We start from the raw sequence: 13,327 nt of genomic DNA, 5'->3' as shown, positions 1-13,327 counted from the left end.
CTCTGCACCAAAGTATAAATTGACACAAATCTGACATCAGGAACCACAAGTCTGATAAAACTTTGGGAGAACACGTCTGCCTTCCAAGATATTCAGTAGATGCCTTCAAAGTAGCTGTTTTAATACAAAGGAACTTCAATAACAGAATGGAAAGGGAAATTGCTGAAATGCAAGTTATTACAACAGTCAGAACAATGGAATCCTCAGGACTCAACAGGGACTCTGGTTTCTTAACTCACTATATATGCTAACCTGCATTCTTAACAAATGCTCAGGAAAGCTTAATGTCCTCAGTATTTTAATTTATCTCTTAATTGGAACAATTGATTTGAACAAGTAGATTATAATGTAACTATGACTAGTATAATGCAATGTAGCTTTTTTCCCCCCTCAACATCCACAAACAGAGGCAGTCAAATGCTCCAAAGTAGATGATACCAGTAGATGCTTCCATGCTTGAGAGGACAGGCAGAGGGCAAAAGGGCAAGATCTCAGCTAACTGCTGTCAGCAATTGACTATTTATATTCCCATTATTCTTTTAACTAGAAATTAAGCCCACTGTGCTGTGAATATAGCGGGCGCTAGCTGGTGTAGCGTGGGGGTTCGGCTGGCTCTCCGGCTGGGCGTGGGTGCCCCCGCAGCAGAAGCTGGCCAGTGTGCGCTTGCTGGCCTGCCACCCCGTGGCGGCTCGTACCTGAGAGCATTGGCGGGCACGGCGTCCGGTGGTTCCGGAGAGTCCTGGGGCAATTGTCGCGTCTTTCGGCGGCTCAGGCCGCTCAGAGGCAGCGCGGGGGTGGGTGGGGGTGGGTGGGGACGGGGTGATGGGGACGGGACCAGGCATGCACCGCGGGGCGGAGCAGGGGGCGGGCATGGGGGACAGGAACCAGGCATGCGAGGAGCTCCGCGCATGCGTGGTTCAGTGTGAGCGAGGGGCGGTGGCCGGGCAAGTCACACAGTCTGTCCGTGGCCGTGTCATGGCATGGCCGGGACATGCGGAAAAGGGGTAGGCAACTGGACAGGTAAGTAGGGGTGAGGGGGCGGTCGGGCGCAGCAAACAGAGGGTGGGAGTGGGGTTGCGGGTCGGCGATGCATGGGAATGGATGAAGGGGGTGTTTAGAGGGTGGGAAGCGGCAGCCAGCGGGGTCATTGGAGGGGTGTTTGGTGGGTAGGCTTTGCGGCTCCTGATTAGGCCCCTCCGAGTTTTTATCCCGGACAGGTCCCACCCTAACTCCTCCCCAGGAGCCCTTACCCTTTTATTTAATCCGCTCCGCAGGAGCGGTTAAAGATGTAGACATTATATTTTTATTGTAGCCAAATGTTTCCTGTGCAATTCAATTTCAAGTGAATACAAACAAATCCAAATTGATGTTTTTTCCTAATTATCTCTAGGACCTGTTAACCATTTTCATTCTGCTGTATGTTAATTCATTCTCACACTCTACTTCTAAGTTTGAACTGATTACTTCCATTCCATGACATTGTATGACATTGTATCTGAGGAAGTGTGCATGCATACAAAAGCTCATATATCTTGAATAAAAATGTGTTGGTCTTAAAGGTGCCACTGGACTCTAAATTTGTTCAGCATAGCTACTACTTAAAGGATCGGGAGGAAGCTGCAAGGGATCACATACATCCCACCACCTTGATGTACAAATTTCCTCTGCTGACCTTGATCATGGTAAACACCTATCCAGGTCAATTTGTTAATATCAGGAACTGAAATTAGTATTTTAAATTGCTTAAAATGGTTTAGCATTTAACCCTGGTTAGTGTTAATGAGTTCATTAATCAAAAGTCAGTTGCAATGTACAGTCAGTCAGTACACATGATGCAGCATTTACCTGAGAATTCTAAACAAGTCCAAGTTGCATATGCTTTAATTATTTTGGTAAAGTGGGACTGTACTGTCCCGGGGATAATCTCCGAGAAGTTCTTAAAAACATCAGCTAGCTCAGCCCATCAAATGCGAGGTTAGGGTTGCCAGCTCTGGGTTGTAAAATACCTGGAGACTGAGAGTGGAACTAGGAGTGGGCGGGATTTGGGGCAGGGAGGGACCTCAGTGGAGTATAATGCAATGGAGTCCACCCTCCAAAACAAACATTTTTTCCAAGGGAACAGATCTCTGTCTCCTGGGGAAAAGTTGTAATTCCAGGGATCCCAGGACCCACCTGAGGTCTGGCATCCCTATATGAAGGATTAATCACCAAGAGCATATTGTAGCAACTTTAACCCAACTTCACTTCTTCCAGTTGCTTTCAGCTTCATATTCAAAATTCTGAAGGCTAAAGATGTAACACTTAAGGACTAGAGTATCTGAAAGACTTCCAATTGTTGTTTTTTAAGATGTATAGTGGCTACTACCATTGCAAGCTGCTTTTGATATATATGCGACCATGCTGTTGAGCCAGAAAAAGAGGCTCCCTGCCCCCTCAAGCCCTGCTGCTGCCTCACACATGCAAACAGCCACTACGGAGGCGACTGCATCTACTTACCCCACCGTTGTCTCCATCCCTCTGCCACCTCCCGGCCAGCTGCCACCGCCAGCTGCCAAGCAACCCACTGCCCCCCTTGCCTCTACCACGTCCACCTCACCAGCCCCAAGCGGCCTCCCTTACTTATGCCCAGCCTCCAACTGAGCCCAGCCCCGCAATGACTGCCGAGGGGGGGGAGCGGGCTGGGAAGCCCAGACACAAGGACTGCGCTGCTGCCAACGAGCACCCTGCCTTGTTCCCACAGACCCACGTAGGGACACCATGGCAACCAGCCCCAGGGGAGAAGGGCTGGCCACTGCAGCGGCACCAGCACTAGTTCTCGGGGGCAAGGTCGCCCGGCTCTCCTGGCCATACACAAACCCTTCGCATCTGCTCTTTCCCTCCAGCAGCCTGCACATGTGCTCTTGGGAAACCTGAGGGCTTGCCATGTCCTATGCCTCAGTTTGCGCAGGGAACTCTGTAAATGGACCAACCCCCAGCCACGCATGTGGGAGTGCTGCCTTTTGTTTGGCTTTCCTTCCCTACAGCCCAAGGGGTTCCCCCTCCTTTCCTTGCCTTCTGATACACAGGGGTATTCACTTTGATTCCCCCTCCTTACCCGCCCCTGTACCTCCTTTTATTCCTTCCCTTTCTCTGCCGTTCTCCCTCTGTCTTTCTCTCCCTCTCTTCCTGCCTACTTTTGTCTGTTTTCCTTTCTATCTCTCTTATTTTCAATCTACCTACATTTCTTTCTGTCACTCTCTTTTCTTATCTCTCTCTCTTTCTCTCTCTTCCTTTGTCGCTCTCTTTCTTTCTACCTCTCTCTTTCTAGCGCCCATTGTATTTCAAACTACAATGGGCTTTAATTCTAGTCTGATATAAGATGACTCTGGAACAACAAGGTGAACAGCTTTCTTAAAAGCCACTTGGAACTAATTATTAATGTTATAATAGCAGCTGAAAAAAAACATTTTGATCATGACCAAATCCTTGAAAGGGCTTTTCTGATACTTCTACAAAATTTGTGACCGTTGCTATTAAGTTAATAAATGGATTTCTTAAAGAAAAGGTGGGGAGAGACCCTTAAAAGTTCCCCCATTTCCCACAGCATTCAGTACTTTCCAGACAAGAATTCTGAGTTCTAATAATACATTTTTGTTGCATCATTGTTAATACAAAACTGATTTCACATTAGTCTTTGTGAACCCTGACCACTGAATGACCACTCATTTTCCCTATTGCCTAAAATGTGAGCAAGCATCTGTCTGACATCAAAGTGAATGTGTGAGAACTGGACAGAAGGAACACTGGAGTTAGCTGTTGGAATAGCTACCAAGTGAATGGAGACACAGATCTAATCTGGACTATGGGGGGGGGGGTGGATTTTACAGCCTTTTACTGTTTGTTTCCATGTCTGCTCAAACTATAAATAAATTACTGAGTAGTTGGCTGAGTATGTAAGATGAGTGGGTAAATGCTTCCTTGAGAGTGGGAGCTGTGCCACTCAAGCTCAAGGAGTCAGTGATTATATCTCTTTTGAAGAAAAAAAAAGTCCTTAAACCCTAGTATGTTGGAATTTTTTTAGCTAGTCTACAATCTTTCATTGTTGCACAGGGTTGTTTCTTCTCAGCTCCGGGGGCTCTTGGAAAAGACTGGATTTCTAGACCATTTCAATAGGGCTGAAGGCCAGGATCTGGAACAGAGATGGCTTGGGTCACCTTGGTTGATGACTTCTGTCAAGAGCTAGACAAGGAGAATGTAATCCTGCTAGTTCTGCTGTATCTCTCGAAGATATTCTATAGCATTGACCATAGTATCCTCTCAGAGCTGAGTCTAAAGGGCACTGTGTTACAGTGGTCCAAGTCCTAAGGGGAGGAGCATTTCAAAAGATAGTATGCATGGGATTCCTGCTCTGCTTCATAGCTGCTGTGGGGTGCGTGTGGAGTGCCACCTTATCCCCCATTCTGTTTAATATCTATATGAAACCATTGCGAGAGGTCATCAGGAGGTATAGGCAGCGGCTGTGGTGTCACCTATATGCCAATGATACCATTGTTTTCTACCATTGTTTTCTGCTGAGATGCTGTTCGTGGTGTGATGGTTAAAAGCAGTGGCAAGCCAGGTTTGATTTCCCACTCCTCCACATGCAGCCAGCTGGGTGACCTTGGGCTTATCACAGCTGTGATACTGCTGTTCTGACCAAGATGTCTCGTCAGAACCTCTCTCAGCCCAGCCTCCCTTCATAGGGTGTCTGTTGTGGGGAGAGGAAGGGAAGGCGATTGTAAGCCACTTTGAGACTCCTTCGGGCATGAAATCAGGGTTTAAAAACAAATTCTTCCTTTTCTTCTGGATTGGCACTTGGAGTCAGTAATGGATTGGATAAAGGAGCACAAATTGAAACTTAATCCTGTCAAGACAGAAATTATCTGGTTTACTAAAAAGACAGACCAGAGATTCAGGATGTCTCCTGTCTTGGATGGGATTATGCTCTCCCTGACATAGTACTCACCTTAGAAAACAAGATGGCCACCGGCAGTTTACTTTTGCCCAGCTATGGCTGTTGCGTCAGCTATACCTGTTTCTGGTTAAGTCAGATGTAGCTACGGTGATCCATTCCTTAGTTATACTTGGGGCTGCCCTTGGAGATAGTTCGGAAGCAGCAGCTAATGCAGAATGCTGCAGCTAGACTGCTGGTTGGGGCCAGCTACCAGAAGCATATGATCACAATGCTACAATTTCACTGACTACCAATATGTTTCTGAGCCGAATACAAGATGGTTTTTTTTTGTCCGTTAAAGCCCTACAAGGCTTAGGACTGGGGTATCTGAAAAATAATCTTTTTCCATTTATTTCCCCCTGCAATAAAGACAGCAGGGAGAGGCCTTCCTGACTGTCTCCCCAAGCATCTGGTGAGCACTCAAGAGAGGGCCTCTTTGGCGGCAGCCCCACAATTATGGGACAACCTCCCCAGGGAGCTGCACCTGGTTCCCTCAAAGTCAATCTTCAGGAGACAGTTTTATTTAGGACAGCACTTGACTGCTTTCGGTTTTTAGTTATTGGCAGTCCTTATTGGAGTTTCTAAATTATGACCTTTATGAGATTTATAACTGTTGTTCTACTCATATTGTTTTTATTGTGTTTTTATAATCATTTAGTGGAGGGTTTTCAAGGCAAGAGACTTTCAGAGGTAGTTGCCCATTGCCTGCCTTTTCATTGTGACCCTAGTATTCTTTGGTTGTTCTCCCACCCAAATACTAACCAGGGCTGACCCTGCTTAGCTTTTAAGATTTGACGAGACTGGAAAGAGATGCCAGCTCCCAGATAGGACCAGGGGATCCCCAGGAATTATAGCTCACCTCTAGATAACAGAGGTGGGTTCCACCGGAGAAAATGGCTCCTTTGGAGGGTGGTCTCCATAGCAATATACTCCACTGAGGTCCTTCCCTGCCCCACTCCTGGCTCCACCCCCAGAATCTCCAGGTATTTTCCAACCCAGAGCTGGCAACCCTACCCTGGAATTATAGCTCATCTCCATACTAAAGAGATCAGCTTCCCTGGAGAAAATGGCTGCTTTGGAAAGTGGGGTCCATAATATTATACTCCACTGAGGCCCCTTCCTGCCTCAAATCCCATCCGCCCCCAGTGTCTCCGGGTATTTCCCAACCCAATTTGGGCTAAATGACTGTAAATAAACAAACTTGAACTTGAACCTGGGTTATCAGCAAGTGGAATCAACTGCCTAAGGAGGGGGTGAGCTCCCCCCCTTCTTAGTGAGGGTCTTCAAGTAGCAGCTGGATAGATATCTATCCTGGATGCTTTAGAGTGATCCTGCATTGAGCAGCAGGTTGGACTAGATGGCCTGTATGGCCCCTTTCAACTCTATAATTCACAGAATCACAGAATTATAAAGTTGGAAGGGGCTCCAGGGTCATCTACTCCAGCCCACAATGCAGGAACTCACAACTTCCTGCCCACCCACAGTGACCCCAATTTCATGCCCATGTGATTCCCCCCACACACCAAAAATCTCCAGAATCCAGCCTGGCCTGGAGGAAATTCATGTACCCACAGTGGCAATTAGCATTTCCCTGGATATGCAAAGAAGGGCCACAAGACAAACATGAGCACATCCCTTCCTGCCCACTGACTCACAATCTGCCTAAGTTCATAAAATCAGCATTTCTGTGAGATGACTATCTAGCCTCTGCTTAAGAACCTCCAAAGAAGGAGAATTCTATCCAGGTCTGAGAAGATACCTTATTCCCTTTCCTAGAACCAGTTTGGTGTAGTGGTTCAGAGTGCAGACTTCTAATCTGGCGAGCCAGGTTTGAATCTGCGCTCCTCCACATGCAGCCAGCTGAGTGAGTTTGGGCTCGTCACAGCTCTGATAAAACTGTTCTGACCGAGCAGGAATATCAAGGCTCTCTCAGCCTCACCCACCCCACAGGGTGTCTGTTGTGGGGAGAGGAAAGGGAAGGCAACTGTAAGCCACTTTGAGACTCCTTCGGGTAGAGAAAAGCAGCATATAAGAACCAACTCTTCTTCTTCTAATCTATAAAGAGGCCTCTCACTGCGTTAAGGATTTATTGTGGCTAGGTGGAGAGAGGAGGGAACTGAAGACCATGAGCAATTGTGGTTGGCACTGGCTCAGCCAGAAAACTCCACACTGCTTTGTGAAGCCCACCCCAATTTGGCCAGCTCTACATCATTGTGTTGAAGGAGCCAACAGGCCTGATGGTCAAGCTCCAATTTGGTCCATATAGCATGTTTAAAAGAAAGAGACTGGAGGCTAGTTTGAATATTCCTCTGGACACAAGGTATCTGACACTCAAATATATCAAGGGTGCTCCTAAGCATTTAAAACTGATTCTAAGCACAAGAAACCAGCAAGCTCAGTTTTCAAATTGCTTAATAAGGAGTAAATGCTCTTCTACCTTGGGAAATGGTAAGATTTGTTAAACTAGTATTTACAGCTAATCTGTATATAGTGCTGTCAAATCATAACCAACCTGTAACAAGCCCAGCAAGGGGTCTTCAAGGCAAAAGTAGTTTGCCATTGTCTTCTTCTGCAGAGCTTTCTTTGGTGGTCTCCTATCCAAGTACTGACCTTGCTTACCTTCTGAGATTGTACTACACCATGATGCCTTCCCCCCCTTTACAGCTTATAGTGTGGCTAAATTGATTTGTTATTGAACTCCCTGACTCAGAGCTCAACAAAATATTAGAACTTCTATTATCTGTTTAAAGTCCAGATAATAAATACTAAACAGAGTTAAGTATCTTCAACTAATTGACAAAACTGGTTACGGTTACGTGAAAAGTATCTTACCCTATACATGAAAAAACAAACTAAATATCATCAATTAATTCCAAGCACAGCAAACACTTTCTCAGTGGTTCATAATAACAACAAAAAGTTGAAACCGGGATCCCTAGCCTTTTTGAGGTTGCAGGAACCTTTAGTATTTGGACACTGGATAGTGGATGCAACCACAAAATGGCTACCACAAGATGCAGAACCAGACTCAAAATCTCAGAGAGTGAGGTCATGTATAACTCTATAAGTAACTCCAAGACTTTAGGCAGAAGCTCAGTTTAGCAGGATGAACATATCAGTTAAATCTAATTTCTTGCATACATAAATCTTCACTTCAGCCACACAGCAAAGATTCTTGTGCTGTAATAGCAGCTGCTGCTAAAACAACTTTTGAAAAATCAACACAGCCAATCATATCTCCAGTGGCCTATCAGAACCTCTGCTGGGGAAAAGCTCCATCTGGCCTTGCCCACTTAAAAAAAACACTTGGAGGGAAGCATAAAAGATGTCTTTGGACACCATAGCATCCATATGCATCATGTTGGGGAACCCTGATCATGAAATGTTCATAAAATCAGAAGCTTGATATTCGTTCTCTTTATTTAACACAGGGAAAGACTACCTGCTACCAAGTGCTTGACAGACGAGTGCTGTCTTTACCTGTCAATAGAATAATGCAGACTAATATCTCAGGGAGAGGAATTCCCAAATGTTGGGGCAGCCACTGAGAAGGCCATGGTGCTTATAGATCCCAGCATTGTACCCACATGAGATGAAATCATGAGCACTGCGTTTCTGACATACCTTAGAAAGTTGGAAGATTTATAATGGATTCTAATATTTTTGTTTATGAAACTGTAAAATGCCTTCTCCATAAATCAACTAGTATAATTAATCAATAATACCGAGATCAGTTCTAAAAATACATGTGGCTTATATTATGGGGTATTTAAGATTCTTCATTTAAAAGATTCTCCCAGGCCAATTGGGACAGCATAATTAAAACAACAAGGCAACCTCATGGGTATTGATTTATTTCCTATCACCAAAGTGAAAGGCAAGGCGCAGATACTGACTGAAAAGAAACAAATATCCTGAGTTGGATAGTTTTATTCAGTATCTAAAGGCCCAATTGCCCTTTATCTCATTTACTGAAGGCAATTTGAGGTGCTGCAGCACACTCAAGTGCCCTGAGAAGCTTTAATGCAGCACTTCGGGGAAAATCCCCGATAACGCTTGCTGCCGCCACCAGCGCAGGAGCCTCCCGGCCCAGGGCTACGGAAGGACGGCATTAAGCAAAGGCGGGATCTTCCGTAGCTTCCTGGGTAGGACGGGGCTGCGGCGGTCCGGCGCTGTCCATAATTGCCAGCACCATGCCTGTCGGCCTGCCCAGCCCCAACCCTACAGTGTCCCTTAAGGCAGGGGTAGTCAACTTGTGGTCCTCCAGATGCTCATGGACTACAATTCCCATGAGTTTGGCAGGGGCTCATGGGAATTGTAGTCCATGAACTTCTGGAGGAGCACAGGTTGACTACCCCTACCTTAAAGGGCACCACACGCCCCTGCGGGCTATGTGGAGTCACGGATCTGGCAGGGGCGACCCCCTGGCCCCACCAGTGTGTGTGGAGGGGGCCTGCCCCCTCCCCACCTCCCCGACCCCCGCTGTTTCACTTACCTTGGCTGGCAGCAATCCGGCCCTCCTGGCCCCAGTGTAAAATGCGCGCGGGTGCCCGCGCTACACCGGGGCCACCCAGTATGCTCTGCTCCCGTGTATACACGAGAAACAGCAGGGCATCGTGCCCCTCCGCAACGGCAAGGCGCAGGGAAGCTGCCGCCGTGCATAAAGGGTCTAAGAGCTGCAAGTTTCAGAAACATACCCAGCTCATGCATCTAATCTAATTCCCCCTTTAGACATTATGGTAACAAAGCAAAAGAAGGAGTCACAAAAACATTTTTGATCTATAGTAGCTGCATTTTTTAATACTCTACAAAGCCATCCTGTGGCTAGAACAGATTAGGGTGATGGCCTTGGGTCCTGAGCTTTCCCAAAGATGCCACCAGTCACATGGATTGTGATCAGCACTAACTTGGAAGCTCACGAGACCCAGAAGTCTTGTGAGTGTAGGAAGAGGTTGTGCTGGTTACAGACCACACACCATTCAGGAACAGCCTGAATACGGCAACCTCTCATTCTACCTGCTGGCCTCTCATTCTACCTTCACCCCCAGCCTAGAGAGGATATATTAATTTGCTCAGATTTTTAAAATTGTCAATGTCTCTAAAGTGCGTTCCAGGAGAAAAGCCCTCCAGAAGAGGGCCCCACTGGAATAAATAAAATCTGAAGGATTACAACATCAGCAAGCTGATTATGCTGAGCACTGACATCCTAGGCGTTTTTTTATACTTGTTTAAACATTTTAATTGTTCATTGTTTTATTGGCTACGATCAATCTTTTAATGTATTTATTGTGTTGTAAACTGCCCCAAGCCGTCATCCGGGAGGGGCAGCTACCTAAATCTAAAGCAATCAATAAATATAAATATGCAATAAATAATACAGCACGCATATAGTTGGTTTAGAAATATCCTCCTTATTTAGCAAGGCATCCATTGCAGTATCTTGGGCCTACAACTAGGTACAGCATGGGTTTTGTGTATGTGTATAAAACTAAACAAAGTTCCTTTTACCAGCACCAAAATATCCAACTGTTTCAAAATAAAGTTCTCCAATCCAAACAAACTGCATTGACACCAGCAAAGCACATTGAGCAATATAACCAATAAGACATGTTTACCACAGGCGTTGATTGTGGAGCTAAGTGATGCAGCTCCAGTGGAAAGGCCACCTTTAGAAACTGCCAAAACAACAGAAGATGTTGAAGACGCAGGAGATGATGTAGCTGTAGTGGAGGAGGCTGCTGTCGTCAATGTTAACCGTTCTCCAGACTCCATGTCTGCAAGAGAAAAGGACACATTAACATGTGCAGTGACAGAGAGCTTCAAGGATTATGAAAAGTAGGTTCATTGTTTCCATTTCAAACTTTAAAATTACAGCCACAACACCTGAACTAACAGGGCAACCCTGAACAGATTCACGCCACTGTTAAGACCATCAAAGCGGAAGTCAAAGCTGGTGGGGTTTGAAGGATGTAACTCTGCTTCAGATTGCACAGTAAGAAATTGTGGGGAGCTGCAAAACCTTTCTTGTGGAGTTGCCTTTACAGCTCTTGTCCCCAAGCTAGTGAGCTGCAGGGACAACATACCTGGTGCTGTGCTCCCCACTCCGCCTTTGTTTGATTCTGAGCTGTCAAATCTGACTATCAATATTCTCTTTTATGGGAGACAGAGAAAGAGCTCTGTTAATTAAGCTAAGAGACATGGATCTCTGGGTTACAGCTGAAAGACGGCTGTTTGCATCCAGATGAGTGTTTCAATAAGCGCAAGGACTACCATCCATAGAGCATGATTCCCTCCTACCAGTAGCCCAAAACATATCTCTAATCCTGTTCCTGGGAGTTCGGGTGAGGGATGATGAGAAAATTGTAATTCAGTTTGGTGTAGTGGTTAGGAGTGCGGACTTGTAATCTGGCATGCCGGGTTCGATTCTGCGCTTCCCCACATGCAGCCAGCTGGGTGACCTTGGGCTCACCACAGCACTGATAAAACTGTTCTGACCGGGCAGTGATATCAGGGCTCTCTCAACCTCACCCACCCCACAGGGTGTCTGTTGTGGGGAGAGGAATGGGAAGGCGACTGTAAGCTGCTTTGAGCCTCCTTCGGGTAGGGAAAAGCGGCATATAAGAACCAACTCTTCTTCTTCTTCTTCTTCATCTGTGGAAAAACTATTCTGGATCCAAGCTAAGGTAACTGTGAATTCTGAAATATCCTCCCTTCTATAAGTTTAACAGTAATGCAGATTTATAAGTTTTTTTTCATATTAACATTTCGTTTGTACAAAGATACCTAAGACCTACATTAATTTGCTGATACATAACTTTTTAAAACCCAGAGATGCTTTTTTTACCTTTATTTGGGGTTAAAATTGGGAATTTTATTGTCATAAGATTATTTTTAAGGTAATATGTTTTTATACATATGTTGTGAACCGCTGCAAGCCGGCTGCTGGGAACGGCAGTATAGAAATCAAATTATAAATAAATTCCCATCATTTTAAATCTTTAACATAAAATAAACAGTGTGTTCTGATTTGTAATGTAATATTTTAACACGCCATGTAACATTTTAACACACCAAACATATTGAACACATTCCAACGAAAACAGCCTGCACATTCGGCCCTAGCGAGAAGCAGAACGAGGTAGATATAGTGGATAGATATAGCGGGATAGATATTGCTTGGAGCACTACAGTATATGTGCTCCGTGTTAAGAACTGACAGGAAAATGCAAAGAATAGAAAGGGGTTATAGGACAACAAATCATACTTATGGGGTGTTCCTTCTACCATAGAGCACCTCGATTTTGCCTGTATTCTATTTGTATCCTAAATGCCTTGACCCGGACTAGCCTAACATGAGATTTTTGAAGCTAAGTAGGCTCAACTCTGGTCCAGTACTTGGATGGGAAACCAAGTGTTGCAGCTCAGAGGCAGACAATGGCAAACCACTGCTGAATGTCTCTTGTCTTGTAAGCCCTACAGGGTCACCATAATAAAATCAGTGTCCAGCAGCACCTTTAATTATTATTATTATTATTATTATTATTATTATTATTATTATTATTATTATTATTATTATTATTAAATTTTTAGACCGCCCTTCTCCAAATAGGTCTCAGGGCGGTTTACAACATAAATAGTTAAAACACAATAAAATCCCCATAAAAACCCCAATTAACATCAGCAAAAGTTACATATAACATATAGCGGCGGTGGTCACAATTCTGATCTTAGTTCAGCCTGGTGGAGAGAATAATATTCAGAAGAGGGTGGCACCAATACAATAGATCTAACAATGATCTCGATGTTAGAGATCTCAATATTGGAGGGGATTCTCTGATGGATTAGTGGGAGAGCTGCCCTGGCCTCAACCAAATGCCTGGCGGAAGAGCTCCGTCTTACAGGCCCTGCGGAAAGCTGGTAGATCCCGCAGGACCCTTAGCTCTTCTGGGAGCTCATTCCACCAGGTTGGGGCCAGGACTGAAAAGGCCCTGGCCCGGGTCGAGGCCAGGTGAACATCCCGTGGGCCCGGGACAACCAGTAAATTCATACCCTTAAGACCATAAGGGTCACCATAAATTGGTTGCGTCTTGACATAAATTGGCTGTAAGCTTCCACCATTTACGACCTTGGTGATATGATGGAAATACACAGCATTATATGGTCGTATATGATAAATACTTGACTGTCTCCAAGACTCATTGGAATACCTTGTTATAAATGCTAAAATATACATTCAAATCACTGGTATGACTTTTCTTCACGATAATGTGAAGTGCATGATATTCTACAGCTGCCTTCAGTCATCGCAAGTCTTGGTTTGTATGTGACAGACAGTTACTAGCATCCCTATGTGGA

The 13,327-nt window shown here is 45.2% G+C and overlaps 1 protein-coding gene across 17 annotated transcripts in view; it reads right to left on the bottom strand.

Annotated features, from left to right (window-relative positions):
* BAZ2B (bromodomain adjacent to zinc finger domain 2B) overlaps positions 1-13,327 on the bottom strand; it is a 260,648-nt gene that overhangs the window by 113,284 nt on the left and 134,037 nt on the right. For all 17 annotated transcript variants that reach the window (XM_077319933.1, XM_077319942.1, XM_077319936.1 and 14 more), the window contains one exon: positions 10,588-10,746. In XM_077319933.1, coding sequence (XP_077176048.1) covers positions 10,588-10,744 — 157 coding nt within the window. In that variant the 5' untranslated portion in view covers positions 10,745-10,746. The remainder of the gene's footprint in view (positions 1-10,587; positions 10,747-13,327) is intronic.

Source organism: Paroedura picta, chromosome 2, assembly GCF_049243985.1.
Source record: "Paroedura picta isolate Pp20150507F chromosome 2, Ppicta_v3.0, whole genome shotgun sequence".
NCBI classification, from domain to species: domain Eukaryota; kingdom Metazoa; phylum Chordata; class Lepidosauria; order Squamata; family Gekkonidae; genus Paroedura; species Paroedura picta.
The sequence above is the reverse complement of the archived record's forward strand: the minus strand, read 5'-3'. Positions and strand labels throughout refer to the sequence as shown.